Source organism: Scomber japonicus, chromosome 23 (genome assembly GCF_027409825.1).
Source record: "Scomber japonicus isolate fScoJap1 chromosome 23, fScoJap1.pri, whole genome shotgun sequence".
NCBI classification, from domain to species: domain Eukaryota; kingdom Metazoa; phylum Chordata; class Actinopteri; order Scombriformes; family Scombridae; genus Scomber; species Scomber japonicus.
In genome coordinates this window covers 26,088,921-26,106,919 of record NC_070600.1, presented here as the reverse complement: position 1 = coordinate 26,106,919, position 17,999 = coordinate 26,088,921, and the positions used below count along the sequence as shown (strand labels likewise).

At 41.8% G+C, this 17,999-nt stretch overlaps 1 protein-coding gene across 1 annotated transcript; it reads left to right on the top strand.

Annotated features, from left to right (window-relative positions):
- The first annotated feature begins 1,806 nt into the window (after positions 1-1,806).
- LOC128353172 (uncharacterized) lies at positions 1,807-6,939 on the top strand. The gene is made up of 4 exons (XM_053313850.1): positions 1,807-2,086; positions 2,267-2,482; positions 4,006-4,130; positions 6,922-6,939. Exons 1-4 carry the CDS (start codon positions 1,807-1,809, stop codon positions 6,937-6,939), a joined length of 639 nt encoding a protein of 212 aa, XP_053169825.1.
- Positions 6,940-17,999: the final 11,060 nt, after the last annotated feature.

Genomic DNA, 17,999 nt, shown 5'->3' with positions numbered 1-17,999 from the left:
TACTTCACTGTAGACGGAGGATTTACAGTAAATGTCAAACTGTTGTAGACTCACAGTGAACTTTGATTTCTCTGGAACTGCCATCAGATCAGTGTGACTGTACTTTGATACGAGGAATCATTCATCATCATCTTTTATCAGTTATGAGCAAACAGCAGCAGCACGTACACAGGGCTGATTATCAGAGTTGATCCTCGGAGCGTCCTACTGTAACAGGGACTGATGACGTAGAAGAATCAGAGCTGAATAATGATGGTGGAGTTCTAACTGAAGCAGGTCGTCACACTGACTGAATAATAACTTCTTTTTTAGACATGATCACATCATGAGAGAGCTGCTGCACTGACAGACGTAAGATGAGACAGGAAGACGTAGAGGAAGCTCAGCTCTGTGTTTGAACATGTTCACATCTGACATGATCCTTTATTTCATGTCTGAGAAACTATTTTCAAAATGTTTGCAGATATTTCTTTTAATCTTCATTACAGACAGGAAGTTCAACTGTCTGTGTGAGCAGGTGAAAAACAGCTTTTATCTCTTTGCTGTTCTGTATGTGTGTGTTGCATTAGTAACTCTCTCTCTCTCTGTGTGTGTGTGTGTGTGTGTGTGTGTGTGTGTGTGTGTGTGTGTGTATGACAGTCATGTGACTTCCAGTAAAGCAGACAGGTAGGGAGTAAAGGTGAACGTCTGTACAGACTTCATTTTACAGTCATCAGAGCAGAAGGAGGAAAACAGTCTGAGGCAGGTGAGTGTTAATATCAGGACTGTAGATAATGATTACTGTCATTATTGATCAATCTGATGATTATTGATCACATTCATTGTTTAGTTGATTAAATGTGAAATGACAGAGTTTGAGGTGTTAAACGTTGTTTCCTGTTGTTTTCCTGGTTTGTGCGTCCTCACAGCGATGTAACGTGACTCACTGCTGAGCTCTAAATAGAGACAATGATCAATTGATTCAAAATACATTTTCACTATTTACCAAACTACTGAGAGAATGTACAACTATATTTGAACTCATGAATGAATCAAATGTATTGAGTGCTTCATGTTTGAGTGTAGAAGCAGAGTTTAAAAGATGTTTAAATCCTGATCCAACAGAACCAAGAAAGAGTGAGATGAGGTCCAAAAAGCATCCACACGAGTATTTGAAGAACACTGCACCCTGATTGGTGAGTTTTATTAAATATAATGGGTTACACCACATTCACTTCATCAAACACCTCCAGGTCAGGCATCATCTGAAGAGATGATTCTAGATAAACTGTTTGTGAAAAACAGGAGACAAACTCAAGAATTTCTTGGAATGGGATGCACTGTGTATTGATTGTTAGTATCTCTCTTTTAGCACCAAACTTAAAATCACACAATATAATCTAATTCATGCTCAGAAAGAAAAGGGAGGCTCTGCTCAGTGTTAGTGTGCTGTTCCTAATAAAGTGCTCAGTGAGTGTATATTCCTTCATTCACAGGTATTCAGGAAGTATTTATTAATAATCAATCAAGTATCACATCGTCCCTGATTTGTAATTTCCATTTTCTTTGATAAATGTTTTAAAACCAAACACAAACGTTAGCACCTCAATAATATTTCACGTGTTAGCTTCTGAGTAGATTTGTAGTAAGATGTTTTTACTGAAGATCCTCTTGAGCTTCTCTGACATTTAAACGACTGCAGTCAAACTGGGCTGTTTGTCAAATGAGTCAGATCCAGTACAAACACACAATGAGTTTCTATTGGCAGACTGACAGAAACACAACTGTTCTCTTATCAATGTTCTCTGATTTTAACAGAGAGCCAAGATGGCGGAGGCAGACCTCCTTGACCTCCTCCACATCCTCAACGATTTAAGTGAGGACGACTTTAAGAATTTCAAATGGTTCCTGAAGATTGAAAAAAAGGGCGACATCGAACCCATTCAATGGGCCCAGCTGGAGAAGGCAGAGAGGAGAGACGTGGTGGATCTGATGGTGCAGAAATATGAACTAGCTGGAGCTGTGGAGGTGATGAAGAGCGTTTTAAAGAAGATCAGCAGGAATGATCTGGTGAAGAAGTTATCAAACATCAGCTCAGGATCAGAAGGTCAGTCACAGAAAGAGACAAACATGACATCACATCCAGACAGCAGATCTGAGGAGAAACAGCCTGTGTCTTTATATAGTTTAATCATTTTACATTAAGATTCCTTCATTGACATTTCTCAGAACTCACATACACTGAAACAAAGCTGATACTCTGCATTTGACCCATCCTATACTCTAGGAGCAGTGAGCAGTGGCACTGACAGGAGTATCAACCCTAACACAGATGTTTCTGATGGTGGGAGTAAACCAGAGCAACCAGCAGAAACCCACACTAACACTGGGGAAACATCTAAACTCATCACAGAGACGACCGGAGACAACAAGGGTTCAAACCCAGGACCTTCTAGCTGTGAGGCAACAGTGCCAAAAACTGAGACACCTCACTGCTCACACAGTAAGTATTTGAATAGTTATGCATTTTTTCATCAGGCTCTTATTAAACTTAGATCAAATAACTGATTCTGTATTAAAGTCTCAGCTTTAATTGAAGTAGGTTTACATCATGATACAAAGAACTGTGATGAAATCAGACTAAATGATTGTATAAATATGTGAATCAAATTAAATCTGGTGATATCTCCACTGACCAACTGTCACGGGGTCGTTTTCAGCAAAGGTGGCAAAGATGGCTCAGACGACGAGACTTCAGTGCAGTGGGTTTTTTTACACCAAGTCCCCTAAATGGCAGTGATGAGGGGTGGCAAAATATTTACAGTGGCAAAAAAAAAAGGAAAATACAAAAAGAAGGTAACAAAAAAAAATATTTACACAGAGATATCCAAAACTGGCACATCAGCTAGTCTCCATCAATACGGCTCAACACTTCAACAGCCAACAACTCCGCACTGCAAACAGCTCACTCCTATATACCCCCCTAGCCCCGCCCCTGGGCATACCAATTAACAAATTATCCCATCTCCATGTACCGTCCACCACATTAATACACAGAGCACAGATCCATGACAAAATGCTATGTATAAAAGTACAAAAAAATAACAGGGCATAAATATCTGTCCATTCACCATTAATGGTTCAGTCCGTGATCACATGATCTTCTGAAGCGCGCCAATCACTACTATGAATGAGGTGACCTGGAAGTGCCTCTGTTTGGCCCGGTTCTGCAGTAATCAGAGGCAGCAGCAGCAGGTGGTAAGTGTGTTTTGTGTGTGTATGTGTGTCGCGTCAGCGCCGAGTGTGCACCCTCGTACGCCAGCAACAGGGGAAAAAGTAGTTGGGCTGTGGGGGAAAAGTTTATGGAAGTCCGGGACCATGTACAACAGTAACCAGTTTAACCAGCGCGTCGTGGGAGGGCTGCGCTCCGTGCACTCCCAACGCACAGAGAAGAGAGATGCACGCTGGTCGTGAGATGACGGAGCGCTTTAAGCGCTAATGCCACCCCGTCACACCAGACAGGCGGTCCTACAAAGTAAAAACATAGTTTCACTATGAATGAAAAATGCAATCCTGGAGAACAGCAGATGAATGTAGTAGAGATCATTACTCAGAGTGATTTATCCTTAAATTTAAAGTCCAAACTAACACAAATGATCCTCTAGAAGTCTAAATAATTTAGTTTCCACCACTTAACATTTGACTGTTGAATTCAGACACATTCAGGCTGTGAGGAAAAGTTGTGACTCAGACACACAGAGCAAAACAGAGAAAAAGTCAGGACTGATAAACATCTTCTGTTACTAATACTGATAAAATAAGAAAGACATGCTTTGAGAGTAAAGTCAGTGTAGAGGAGAAATCTGATCACTGATTTGTTGCTTGTACATATTGACAGTAACCAGTACTGTACATGTTAACATGTTCCCTGATTACCCAGCTAACCTTTCTCTGAGTAACCTGCTTACATAAATACATGTAAACACACTGAGAGATGTTCACATCTAGATTTTTCTTCTCTTCCAGCAGAAAGTGGAAAGCAGGAGGGTTTAGACGAACATCAACACATTCTGATAACTAGATGTCAACATCTGACTGAAGAAACTGATGAAGCAGGAAGGAAAATCCCCTTCAACAGCTCCTACACTGAGGTCTACATCACAGAGGGAAGGAGTAACGAGGTTAATACCCAACATGAGGTGAGGCAGCTTGAAACAGCTTCCAAGAAGAAGACCCTACAAGACGCTCCAATCAAGTGTCAGGACATCTTTAAAGTCTTACCTGACCAACAGAAAAGCATCATCAGAGTGGTTCTGATGAACGGCGTCGCTGGTGCTGGAAAAACCTTCACAGTGCAGAAGTTCACTCTGGACTGGGCACAGCGCTCCAACAACCAAGATATCAGTCAGCTGATTCCACTTCCATTCAGAGAGCTGAACGTGATCAAAGATAAGCAGCACAGTCTGATCACACTGATCTGTCATTTCTATCCAACATTACAGAAGCTCACAGCAGAGAAGCTCGCTGGTTGTAAAGTTTTGTTCATCTTTGACGGCCTGGATGAAAGCAGACTTTCACTGGATTTCAACAACAGTGAGGTTGTGTCTGATGTCACACAGAAGTCATCAGTCAGCGTGCTGCTGACAAACCTCATCCAGGGGAAGCTGCTTCCCCGGGCTCTCATCTGGATAACTACCAGACCTGCAGCAGCCAATCAGATCCCTCTGATATTTGTTAACAGGGTAACAGAAGTACGAGGCTTCACTGACCCCCAGAAGGAGGAGTACTTCAGGAGGAGATTCAGTGACGAAGAGCAGTCCAGCACAATCATCTCACACATCAAGAAATCCAGGAGCCTCCACATCATGTGTTACATCCCAGTCTTCTGCTGGATCGCTGCTGGAGTTCTGGAGGAAATGTTGAGTCCAGACCAGAGAGGAGAGCAGCCCAAGACCCTGACTGACCTGTACTCACACTTCCTGCTGGTTCAGACAAAGAGGAAGAAGAACAAGTATGATGCACACAAGACAAAGAGGAAGAAGAACAAGTATGATTCACACAAGTCAAAGAGGAAGAAGAACAAGTATGATGCACACAAGACAAAGAGGAAGAAGAACAAGTATGATGAGAGACATGAGACGAGTCGACAGAAGCTGACGAAGTCTGACAGGAAACTTCTTCTGAAGCTGGGGAGGCTGGCGTTTGAACAACTGGAGAAAGGAAACATCATGTTCTACCAAGAAGACCTGGAGCAGTGTGGTCTTGATGTCACAGAGGCCTCGGTGTTATCAGGAGTTTGTACAGAGATCTTCAAAAGAGAGAAAGACCAGACGACAACAGTCTACAGCTTTGTTCATCTGAGCGTTCAGGAGTTTCTGGCTGCAGTCTACATGTACCACTGTTACACCAGCAGGAAGACAAAGGTACTGAAAGACTTCCTGGGAGAAAAAAGACCAAAGTCTTTCCTTGAGAAAATTTCAGCTCCTTTAATCCGTAAACCTTCTCTGGATGTCTTCCTGAAGAGAGCCATGGAGAAATCTCTCAGAAGTAAAAATGGCCACCTGGACCTGTTTGTCCGCTTCCTTCATGGCCTCTCTCTGGAGTCCAACCAGAGACTCTTAGGAGGCCTGCTGGGTCAGACAGACAACAGTCCAGAAACCATCCAGAGAGTCATCAACAACCTGAAGGAGATGAACAGTGGTAATATCTCTCCTGACAGAAGCATCAACATCTTCCACTGTCTGATGGAGATGAACGACTGCTCAGTACATCAGGAGATCCAAGAGTTCCTGAAGTCAAAGAACAGATCAGAGAAGGAACTCTCTGTGATCCACTGCTCAGCTCTGGCCTACATGCTGCAGATGTCAGAGGAGCCTCTGGATGAGTTGGACCTGAAGAAGTACAACACATCAGAGGACGGACGACGGAGACTGATCCCAGCTGTGAGGAACTGCAGAAAGGCCCAGTAAGTCCAGATGTGATTAACATTATAAATCAGTGTAGATTAGTAGTTTAGTTCTTCAAATATAAATAATATAAATGTTTTATTATAGTTAAAATAGTGCTCTACTTGTTTATAGATGAAATAACATGTTACATGTTATATTTAGTCTCAGATGTGTAAATAATGTTGATGTTTATAGCTGTTAAGTTAATGAACAGTCTATTTATTTCTAGTCATTATTGGATTTGACAGTTTTCTTCTCTTTCTCTTCCTTTGTGTGTTGGAGGATTCATTCAAACCTGGTGAAACACATGAAGGACTTTAGAGGTTGTGGTTGAGGTTTTATTACAGCAGCATTTTATCACAACATATATCTGTATTTTACAGTTATCAGTGAATGCAGTAAAGTTATTATTGTTAGAGGGTGAGCCTCAGAAGACAGGATAGCTGGTTGAGGCGGTGGATTATGAACGATGAATCCAGTTAAAGAACCAAGGCACTTGGAGAGAGGGAGTTCAAATCTTTCTTCTTTAATAAAACTTGTTGAACTTCAGCCACATTGTACAATGTACGTATCTGTTGGTGTGTGTGTGTGTGTGTGTGTGTGTGTGTGTGTGTGTGTGTGTGTGTGTGTGGTCTGGAAAGGAAAAAACCCAACAAAACTATATTACAAAATGGTCTGCATATTTAACAACTTATCAATTAGCATTCCAAAATATAGCAGCCATGTAATAATGTAGGAGCCTTATACACATTATCTACAATAAACAGAGCTGCAACACATTGCTAGCACTCACTTAGCTCCAGTGCTAGTAATAAACAGAGCTAACAGCTAATAATAGAAATATCCACAAATACCAAGCATAGACACTTACATTTCTTCAGGAACGCACACAGTATAAGGAACAAAGAACATACAAAGTCTGTGCAGCTTCAGTCTGCTCTGCTGCTGGAATTCCCCAACTTTATCAGCCCGTGTTTCTGTCTCTGACCATTAGGTGGTGCCTCACCTCTAGGGCTTTCTCACAATTATTACATGAGCAGCTTCTGTAAATCATATATAATCACACACTGTTTTTAACACTATGATTAAGAGTTTAAAATAAGATCTGTTTCATTTTCCAAAGAAGATTTCTGAAGTCAGAGAGAAATGCTTTCATCATCATTTATTTCTTAAATGTTTCTGAGACATTTCATAGTGAGCACGGAGGATCAGCCAATCAGCAGACTGATTCAGTAATGTCAGTTATACAACAATATAGTTAGCTAACGTTAACCAACATTAGCCTCCGTAAACTACTGGCCATAGAGACTAAACCCCTGAGTGTGTTGAACCGAGCAATGGAGCCTTTTATTTCTCATCAGTTCAGATAAATAATATAATTTTCAGGATTAGTTTGAATCTGCTGAATAGATGGAAAGAATAAAAAGAACAAGGTGCATAATCTAAGAGATGAAACAAAATAATGAGCATGACAGTTTTCTTTTATTTCCAATGCACACTAAGAATAATAAACATATCAATCATAAGCAGAGTATCATAAAAACAGAGTTCCATTACCAGCAGCGATGCTAACGGGCATGATGACTTGAACAGCTACCAATGTGAACTTGTCCATCATATTATCTGAACCACTGATGTGAAGAACTAATGTTAATCAAGATAATAAGAGTCAAATTCATAATAATAATAATAATAATAATAATAATAATAATAATTGAAGCTGCAAGCAGCGATGATCGGGCCCAAGCTCCCCCGCCACGCCATGACTTAGCGAGACTTGCTGTGACGCATCTTCAAGGTCTTGAGATGACACAGAGTCAATATGAAGTTGGTCGGATTAGGAGGAATTCATTAAACTATGTGGTGTGAAAATTGTATCAAACCGTGCCAAAATTGAAAATTCAATTCAAAATGGCCGACTTCCTGTTGGCGTGAGGATATGGGTCCAAAAGACTTTTTTGTGAGTCTTGACTCAATACATATTGTGTCGGCTTTTCTTGTTAAAAGCCGTGGTGTTCAGGTGGTGGTGTGTTTTACGCACGTCTTACAAAATTTTGCTTCCACACTTTAAGAAATTATAACTTTTATTTTATGACTCAAACTTGTTCCAAATTGCTTCCTTAATTAGCACTACATCCAAGAGAAAACAAAGATTATTTTTATGAAAACGAAAACTTTACATAACGTGGTCAAAAAACTGTTTTTAACCACCGCCTTCTGACCAAAAATTTAGGGTGTTTTTTCCATGCCGCGCGGCACAACACATGACCCATATATCCACCTGTTACAAGACACACCCCTCGCCGGTGACATGTCCACAGGAAATAAGAGAAATCTTAAACAAAACAAAAATACCATACACTCTCAGCAATAACCTAGGTCATCATAAGCAGAATAAACAATTACTTTAAACACAAAATCAATTCAATCATCATTTACATTTAACGGCTGCCACATACCGGCCCCTAATTGTAATGCTTAATTACCAATTATCCAATAAATACAAAAAGCCGTTATTACGCATATTACAGTGACAAAGCCAACTTTTTTAACATTTCATAAACATTCTTATATTGATAGTCCGATGTAGATTTAATAACAAAAGTCTGTGAGCGAGTCCAAGAGACTACTAGCATGATCAGTCCATTTCCAAAAAGGAAAGCAAAAGTTAGTTTGAGTTCATCAGTTCTTCACACTGCCACGTGGCAATGTCGCAATGTTTTGTGTATGCATATGTATGGGGCCATATCAGTATAAGTGTAGAGTCGGGGCAGACTCCAGAAGAGGAGACTATGGAAGCCTCACTCTGCCTCCAATAAGAGACACAGCTTTGTGATAGGTCTCTCCAACACAGATGTCTTGGTCTTGAGCCGAACACGACGAACCTGCCCTTTGGAGTCCATCATTGTCTCTGTAATTCTTCCCTTGAGCCATGAGTTCCTTGGTGAAGTTTCCTCTATCAAAAGCACAAGGTCTCCAACGGTGAAGTTTCTGCGGGGCTTGTGCCATTTCTGGCGCTCCTGCATGATAGCCAGATACTCCCTGACCCACCTTTTCCAAAACAGGTCGGTGATGTATTGCACTTGCCTCCATCGTCTACGAATATACAAGTCCTCCTTTTTAAACAAGCCAGGTGGCAGTATTGGTTTGCCTTTAAGCTGGAGGATGTGGTTGGGTGTTAGAGCTTCGAGGTCATTAGGGTCATCACTCGATGGGGTGATGGGACGGTCATTGAGTATGGCTTCTGCCTCGCACATAGCCGTTTGAAGGGTCTCATCATCCAAAGTCTGCTGCGTCAGCACTGAGTAAAGAACTCTTTTGACCTGCTGTATAAGGCGTTCCCAGACTCCTCCATGATGCGCTCCATGGGAAGGATTAAAGGTCCATTTTATCCCTTCTTGCACGAGTACTTTTTGCATCTTGTCCTGGTTGAGCTCCTGAAGGGCTGCTTTTAGCTCTCGATTTGAGCCCACAAAGTTAGTTCCATTATCCGATCTTATTTCCTTTACTTGTCCTCTTCGGCATATGAACCTCCTCAGAGCATTTATGCATGCATCCGTGTCAAGGGCATGTGCAACCTCTAGATGAACTGCCCGACATGCCAAACAAGTAAATATGATTCCATATCTTTTTACTGTAGTTCTACCCCGTTTCACATCAATGGGTCCAAAGTAGTCCATTCCGACATAAGTGGATGGGGGGAGATCTGCTGAGACACGGTCAATTGGAAGATCTGCCATTTTTTGTTCACCTGCACTTTGTCGCTGAATTTTGCAGATCATGCACTTCCTGATGACTGCTCTGGCTGCTGCATTGGCGTGGAGTATCCAATATTTTCGAAGAGTGGAGAGCATGTGACTTCGCCCACTGTGGCCAATTTTTTCATGTATATAACGAAGAATAAGCTGAGAGATGTGGCTAGTTCTGGGTAATATAGCAGGGTGCTTTACTTCCTCTGGGAGAGCTGCTCTGCCCAGCCTCCCACCCACTCTCAAGACACCTTCCACTATCACTGGATCGAGCCTAACCAGGGGACTTGTCCTTTTTACTGTGCCTTTTTCCAATGCAGCCATTTCTTCAGGGAAGCTTTGTCTTTGTACAAAGCTGATGATGGCCTTTTCAGCATTAGCCATGTCTTCTACAGTGAGTTTGGGGATCTTTAGTCTAGCTTTAAACTGCTGCAAATGCTTTGCGACTTCATCAGCTTCCTGGCTGGAGGATTGATGTGTGGTAATGGCCTTGAGTCTTTCCTGATGCAGTTGTTTTAGCAGCTGTTTATATTTGAAGATCCATCCTACTGCTCTTTTTAAGTCCATCCAGTTGGAGAAGTGATTCAAGAGTGTTGCAGAGGGAGATTCATGGGGCTGTAGCATTACAGCATAGACTGAGACTACATTCCTCACCTCTGGATCATTCAACGAGATCATGTCCGGTTCCTTTTCATGTCCTGGCCATTCAGACTGAGGTCTCTTTAGAAACTCAGGGCCATGGATCCAAGTTTTGGACTCAAGGAAGGCGTCCGTCTGCAGGCCACGTGATGCTATGTCTGCAGGATTAAGCTTCGAGCTGATGTAGTTCCATTGTGTCACTTTAGACAACATTTGTATAATGGAGACTCTGTTCGCAACAAAGGTTTTAAATCTTGCTGTTGTGCTTAAAATATACTTCAAGACAGACTGGCTATCGGTCCAGTATACTGAATCGTCCAACTGAATTTGCAGCTCTGTTTTCAGCATTCTATCCATTCTTACTGCCAGGACTGCGGCCGCCAGCTCCAACCTGGGAATCGTGGTTTGCTTGAGAGGTGCAACCTTTGCTTTCCCCATGATGAAAGCAACATGCACTTCATCTTGATAGTTAGTTAGTCTGAGATACGACACTGTTCCCATGCCAACCTCACTCGCATCGCAAAAGTGATGCAGCTGTGCAGATGAAATTTCACCAAAGCCAGGAGGTGTGATGCATCTGCTCACAGAAAACTTATCCAACAGGACCAGTTGCCTCAACCATCTTTGCCATCTGTCAAAATGTTTTTCATGGATATTCTCATCCCAGCCTAGCTTGGCCTTGCACAACTCCTGCAGGATCTGCTTGGCAGATAGTACAACTGGTGCCAAGAACCCTAAGGGGTCGTAGATAGAACTTACAACTGACAGAATTCCACGTCTTGTCATTGGTTGAGGTTTTAGAACTGTATTGAAGGTAAAGATGTCACGCTCAATATCCCACTGAGTTCCGAGGGCCCTTTCCATGGGAAGTTTATCCCTGTCAAGATTCAGGGTCTTGACCTCTTTGGCTCTTTCTTCCTCTGGAATTCTGGCAAGGACCGAGCGATGGTTACTTAGCCATTTATTCAGGTGAAATCCTCCTTTACTGCACATCTCTTTGAGGTTTTTGTACAGCTGCATCGCTTGCTCCACAGAACTCACTGACTTCAGACAGTCATCCACATAAAAGTTCTGTTTTACTGTGTCCACGACTTCAGCTGGATATTTGTCCTTATTGTCCTCTGCCGTCATCAGCAAAGCAAATGTGGCACAGCTAGGTGAGGATACGGCTCCAAAAATGTGAACCAACATCCTATGCTCCACACATTCTTCAGCAATGTCTCCATTTGGCCACCAGAGAAAGCGTAAGAAATCAACATCTTCTTTCGCAACCCTCACCTGGTGGAACATGCCCTCAATATCTGTCATCAGAGCAATAGGATTAAGACGAAACCTTAGCATCACACCAATTAACTTGTTAGTCAAGTCTGGACCTTGCAGCAATTCTCCATTAAGAGAAGTTCCATGAAATGTTGCTCCACAGTCAAATACTACACGCAATTTCTTTTTGCGTGGGTGGTAGACCCCATGATGTGGTATATACCACACCTTGCCACTTTCAGTCACCAGCTGCTCCGATGGTACAACCTCAGCATATCCTTTTGCCAGAACATCCTGCATAAATGCTTGGTATTCCTCCAGGAATGCTTGGTCTCGTTTGAATCTTTTCACCAGCTGTTGTGCTCGTTGCAGTGCCATATGCCTGTTGTTTGGCATGACCACATTTATCTCCCGAAAAGGCAGTTTGAGGTAGTAGTGGCCATCTTGAAGCACTGCGGAATCTGAAGCAATTTTCATGAACTTCTTGTCTTCTAATGACATTTCCTTTTGTTCATACTGCTGCTCAGCAAAATCTTGGTTATACAGTTGGGTTAGGAGCTCCTCCAAGTTGGCTATGTCTATCCTGTTAACCCTTGCAGTATAACAACCATTTGTGTCACATTTGTGCCATTACCATTGCTATTAATAACCTTCCACGGCTCCAATACTCTTGGAGCATTCGCACCAATCAGTAGCCCAATGCTTGCGTTGATTGATTCCAGTTCAACTTCCTTCAGATATGGCCACTCTTTGAGGTCCTCCTCTGTAGGGATGTTGTTTTTTGTAACAGGAATAGACATTTGTGAGAACACATCTGGTAACTTTAAGAATTCACTTCCTTTAAGTGCTGCCACTTCCATACCAGAAATTCTAAAACTAGGCACAGGCTTCTCCTGCCCCATAGTTTTAAGAAGAACTTTTACCTTTTTTCCAGTAGTGTTTAGCTCCATCATTAGCTCCTCCGTACAAAAGGTTGCAATGCTTCCTGGATCTAGGAAAGCATATGTCTGTACTATCTTGGTACCCTTGCACAGCCTTACTTGAACCGGCACGATGGATAACTTGCATTCACTATTACCGGCCCCAGTGTGGCTGCCAGCATCCAGGGACACTAGGCTTGATGTGACCTTTGCTGCTTCTCCAGATTTCTTTGTGTTGCAGTGCATTTCCACCTTCTCTTTCTTGTCAATATGCAATAAGCTTGGATGATTTTGATGGCAAATTTGACAAGTCATTCGGTTCTTACAGAACTTGCTCATGTGCCCCTTTCCAAAACATCCAAAGCACAGACCTTTACTTTTAAAGAATTCGACTTTCTCTTTGTTAGATTTATTTTTTAGGGCAACACAAAACTCCAAGGAATGATTTTTATTGCAGTATAGACAGGGCTTGTCAAGAGGATGTAAAGTATCTTGTTTCAACTCCACATGGTTGACTTTGGGTTTGCTCTTTTTACTTTCATCCTGCTCTGTTCTCTCTGAGATTGTTGCAACAGCAGTAGCAAAACTACTCCCTCTACTGGATGGTTTAAAGGGGGATTTTTGTGCTGGCCTTTTTGTTCCTTTCTCATTAGTCATGTCTAGTATATCTCCAAAGAAGGGATCCAGCACGACTCTTGACTGTTTTTCCACAAATTCCACAAGATCTTTGAACTTAGCTCGTCGCTTGCTCTTATCTTGGATGTCACAACTGATTCTTCTCCATCTGTCTCTGAGTTTAAAGGGTAGTTTTGATATAATTGTCCTCAAGTGAGATGGTGTTTCCAGTTCTTCCATAAAATTCACCTCTTTCATAATATTAAAACCGCTTCGCAGATACAGCGCATAAGACCTCAGTGCAGGTCCATCCTCTGCTTTTATTGAAGGCCAATGCAGGACCTTGTCAATGTGTGCTGATGTCAATTTCATTTCATTCCCGAAATGCCACTCAAGCTGTTCCTTTGCTTCTTTGAAACCTGTGTCAGGGTCCATGTGAAGAAAACTGCGTACCAGCTGATTTGGAGCTCCCTTTGTGTACTGCTCCAAATAGAACAATTTATCTTGAACATCATCCAGCTTGCATTCTATGCTTTGCTCAAATGCTTTTATAAATGGTCGGTACTGCAGAGCGTCACCGTCAAATATAGGAATTTCTCTGGTGGGGAGAAGAGCTGCCTGTTGTTGCTTTACAAGTAGTCCAGTTATTTCATTTTGTCTCTTTAATACATCAGAGAAGAAACTTTCATCCATTGTGTCTTTATTTGAAACAGAGCATCCATCCTCATCCTCTTGATCATAACTCAGGTGTTTGGTTTTAGCCTTTGCTTTGCGTGGTGTAGCTTGATGGGAGATATTTTGCTGTTGGGAAGTTTGAGGATTTTGAGATTTTTTAGATGTTACTGGAATTTTGTACTCTGTAGATGTTCCAGTAATCTCAAACTGGCGTATTGGTGTTAGTATTTCCGATTTTGGTTGCTTTGATGTTGATGGTTGTGAGACTTTTAATTGTTCCTTTAATGCTGAGGATGGTTGTACAGCACTAGTCTGTGATAATTCACTCTCCATGAGAACATTTAATTTGGCTTCTGCTACAGCCAACTCAGCCTGCACGTCATGCTTTTCCATCCTTGCCTTTAACTGAGCTTTTTCCAGGTCAAGAGCATGTTTTGTTTCCAGAGCTTTAGCCTTAGCCATTAAAGCAGCTCGTTCTGCCTTAGCCTTTAAGCAAGCGTTAGACGCACGGGAAGATGAGGATGCACTGGAGGCAGCTTTGCTTGGAGCCTTGCTTAAAGGTTTTTTGGTCTGGGACGCACTATCATCCAGTCCCAGCACTGATGCATTTGCTTCTTCTTGGTCCTCTTGCTCCTCTCCAACGTCATTTTTGTCCGTTTCTGTATCAACGTCATCAGCCACCCATTTTTTAATATCAAACAAGAAGTCACGAAAATGTATTAATTTAGGCTCATACCAGTCCGTATGATCCGCTTCCTTTTCTTCCTCACTTGAAAGGAGGTTTTGCACAGCCACTTGCAACTCCATAAAGTCTCCCAAACAATTATTGAAAATTTCAACATGTTTGTTGATTGTCTCCTTATTTTCACCAGCTTCCAACAGATTATTAATTTCATTCTTTTTGCGCGTCAAAACGCCAAGTTTTCCACGGCGCGACGCGATAGTTTTTATCAACAGCGTCTCATCAGTCTTTCCAGTGACAGACATCATATAGTGCAGGAATATACAACTTATTCACTTTGAATCACAACTTTGCATCACGTTATTTTGAGCCAAGGCAAGCAACAATATCCACTTTAATTGAATGCATGCGCGCTGCTGCGCTTCTTTGTTTGAATCGGAGCGCGGCGGCTCCTTTCTTTCCAACAAAAGAGATGAATGAAATCCGGTACTCACAAACCACAGACCCTTCTCCTTGCGTGAGCCTTTTGGTTCCTTTGAAGACAACTTCTCTTTATCTTCTTCCATCTAGTTTTTTGACTTTAAATGTGTCGGCTTTTCTTGTTAAAAGCCGTGGTGTTCAGGTGGTGGTGTGTTTTACGCACGTCTTACAAAATTTTGCTTCCACACTTTAAGAAATTATAACTTTTATTTTATGACTCAAACTTGTTCCAAATTGCTTCCTTAATTAGCACTACATCCAAGAGAAAACGAAGATTATTTTTATGAAAACGAAAACTTTACATAACGTGGTCAAAAAACTGTTTTTAACCACCGCCTTCTGACCAAACATTTAGGGTGTTTTTTCCATGCCGCGCGGCACAACACATGACCCATATATCCACCTGTTACAAGACACACCCCTCGCCGGTGACATGTCAACAGGAAATAAGAGAAATCTTAAACAAAACAAAAATACCATACACTCTCAGCAATAACCTAGGTCATCATAAGCAGAATTAAAGCTGCAAGCAGCGATGATCGGGCCCAAGCCCCCCCACGCACCGCCCCGTACGCGCATGTCGGTGCATGCTGCAGTCACACGGCAGACACAGCGGGCATGTAGACTTCTTGGCACCCGGGCTCCTAATGAACATTGTGTGATGGGGCTAAGTCACATTGCATGTGTCCACTAGGTGGCGCTAGAGATCACCCACCAATTATATGTCATGTTGCAGTGTGTGATGTGGAGAACACATCCTGTAAATTTCATGTAAATCTGATAATGTAATGTCATACATTATCCGATTTGACTTCCTGTGTCCAGTAGGTGGCGCTGTGTATTTGACACAGTATTGATGCATAGATGTGTTCAGGGCAGGACCCTCTACATGTGTGATCAATTTGGTGTAGGTGGGACAATGTCTGTAGGAGTTATAACGACTTCCTGCTTTATGGCGAAGCATCGAAATTGTTTGCACAGCCACGCCCAACAGGAATAAGTCATAAAAAAGCTTTTGATAACTTGTCATCTCCAATGTTTCAAGATGATTGTGTGTGAATTTGAAGTGGATGGGATGGAATCTGTAGGACTAGTTTGTTCAAATATGATGCCTGGAAATGACCAAAAAACTCAGCAAAATATAGCATTTTTCCCAAGATGGCCGACTTCCTGTTGGACTTAGGGTATGGGTCCAAATAGCGTTTTTGTGCGTCTGGAGATGATACATAAACCTACCGAATTTCATTCTTCTATGTCAATCGGGAAGGCTGAGGTTCAATTTTGAAATAATCAAGGGGGCGCTATTGAGCCATTTAGTCACGCCCATCCCAATGAAGTATATAGGATGTTGAATGAACCAACTCCAGACGTGTGTGTTGAGTTTCATTACCGTGGAGGCATCCTTTGCCCCTAAAAACTGTAATCGTATTATCATGGCGTTGAATGTGTTGTCATGGCAGCGGTATTTGATGATGGGTCATGAGTTGCAGAATGTAGCATCACCAAGGTCTTATGTCTCAGCTGAGTTATTTTCAGGTATAAATACTTAAGATTATGGGAGTAATCAGTGAAAGACTTAAGCAAGTGACTTCCTGTTGCCAGTAGGTGGCGCTATGACTGTCACTAAATATGAGACTGTATATGTGTTCAGACCGGGACACTGAACAAGCATATTAAATTTGGAAAAGCTCAGACCATGTGGAGTCAAGTTATGAGGGTTTGAAATTTCATGGCGAAGGATCGAATGGTGAAGGAAATTGTCGGCGCCGCCACGGCCAAACCGGGTCCCTAATCAGAAAGTTTTTGATAACTTTTCATCTCCAATGTCTCAAGATGTTTCTGAGTGAATTTGAAGTCGGTCAGATTAAATCTCTAGGAGGAGTTCGCTCAAATGCGATGCGTGGAAATCGCCAAAATCGCACATATTTTTCAAAATGGCCGACTTCCTGTTGGAGTGACGTCATGGGCCCCATAGACTTTTTTGTGCGTCTGGACATGATACATATATATATCAAATTTCGTTCATGTACGTCAATCTCTCACATTTTTATATTCAATAGGGGGCGCTATTGAGCCATTTTGCGACGGCCATTTTGGCGGACCTTAAAATATCAAATTTTTCGCCAGGTCTGATGTACGTGCAAATTTTGGTGACTTTTCAGGCACGTTTAGGCTGTCAAAAAGGAGTTTGTTTTGTATAATAATAATCTCTACGATTACAATAGGGCCTTCGCACTGTATAGTGCTTGGGCCCTAATAATGATGGAGTCATCAGGCTGAAGCATCAGCTGGGCTTTGGGCTGGATCACCTTATCAAAGCTGGCCTGCTCAGTGTCTCCCTCTCTCTTCCACCAGCAACATCTCTTTTCTTTCTTTGCTTCATGTGTTTGTTATTGTCTAGCACACATTTCCCCTCATCCATGCACTTCCCTACACTACTGATTCTACACATTACACATGGAGTTTACATTTAGTTTGTTAATAACTTACTTTAATACATTATTTTAGTTTTTGAGATTCAAACATGTGTTCTCCTTGTTAGTCTGAACCTTGAGCCACTTCATGATAACATGTTGTAATATTTGTGTCATTACAGACTTACTGACTTTGGACTCTCAGACACTGACTGTGAAGTTGTGACCTCAGCTGTGAAGTCCAACCCTCATCTGACAGAGCTGCACCTGAGTCTCAACAAACTGTCTGATTCATCAAAGAAGCTGCTGTCTGCTGTACAGGAGAGTCCAAACTGTAAACTGAAGACTCTGAGGTGAGTTCACTGACTGTAGCTTTGATAGATTTCTTTTTCTTCTATTTATTGAATTCAAATATTTCACTGAAGTTTCAAATGTTTGATTCATAATTTTCAGGATTAGTTTGAATCTGCTGAATAGATGGAAAGAAAAGAAGAACAAGGTGCATAATCTAAGAGATGAAACAAAATAATGAGCATGACAGTTTTCTTTTATTTCCAATGCACACTAAGAATAATATACACGCTTCCGGTTTGGAACATGTAGGAACGAGACGTGCAAACGAGAGTCTCCTGAGAACT

Bases quoted from the DNA above. Each gene is read 5' to 3' on its own strand.
- LOC128353172 (XM_053313850.1), top strand. From the start codon at position 1,807: ATGGCGGAGGCAGACCTCCTTGACCTCCTCCACATCCTCAACGATTTA. The intron at 2,087-2,266 runs GTCAGTCACAGA...CCTATACTCTAG, and splicing joins CATCAGCTCAGGATCAGAAG to GAGCAGTGAGCAGTGGCACT. The intron at 2,483-4,005 runs GTAAGTATTTGA...CTTCTCTTCCAG, and splicing joins GACACCTCACTGCTCACACA to CAGAAAGTGGAAAGCAGGAG.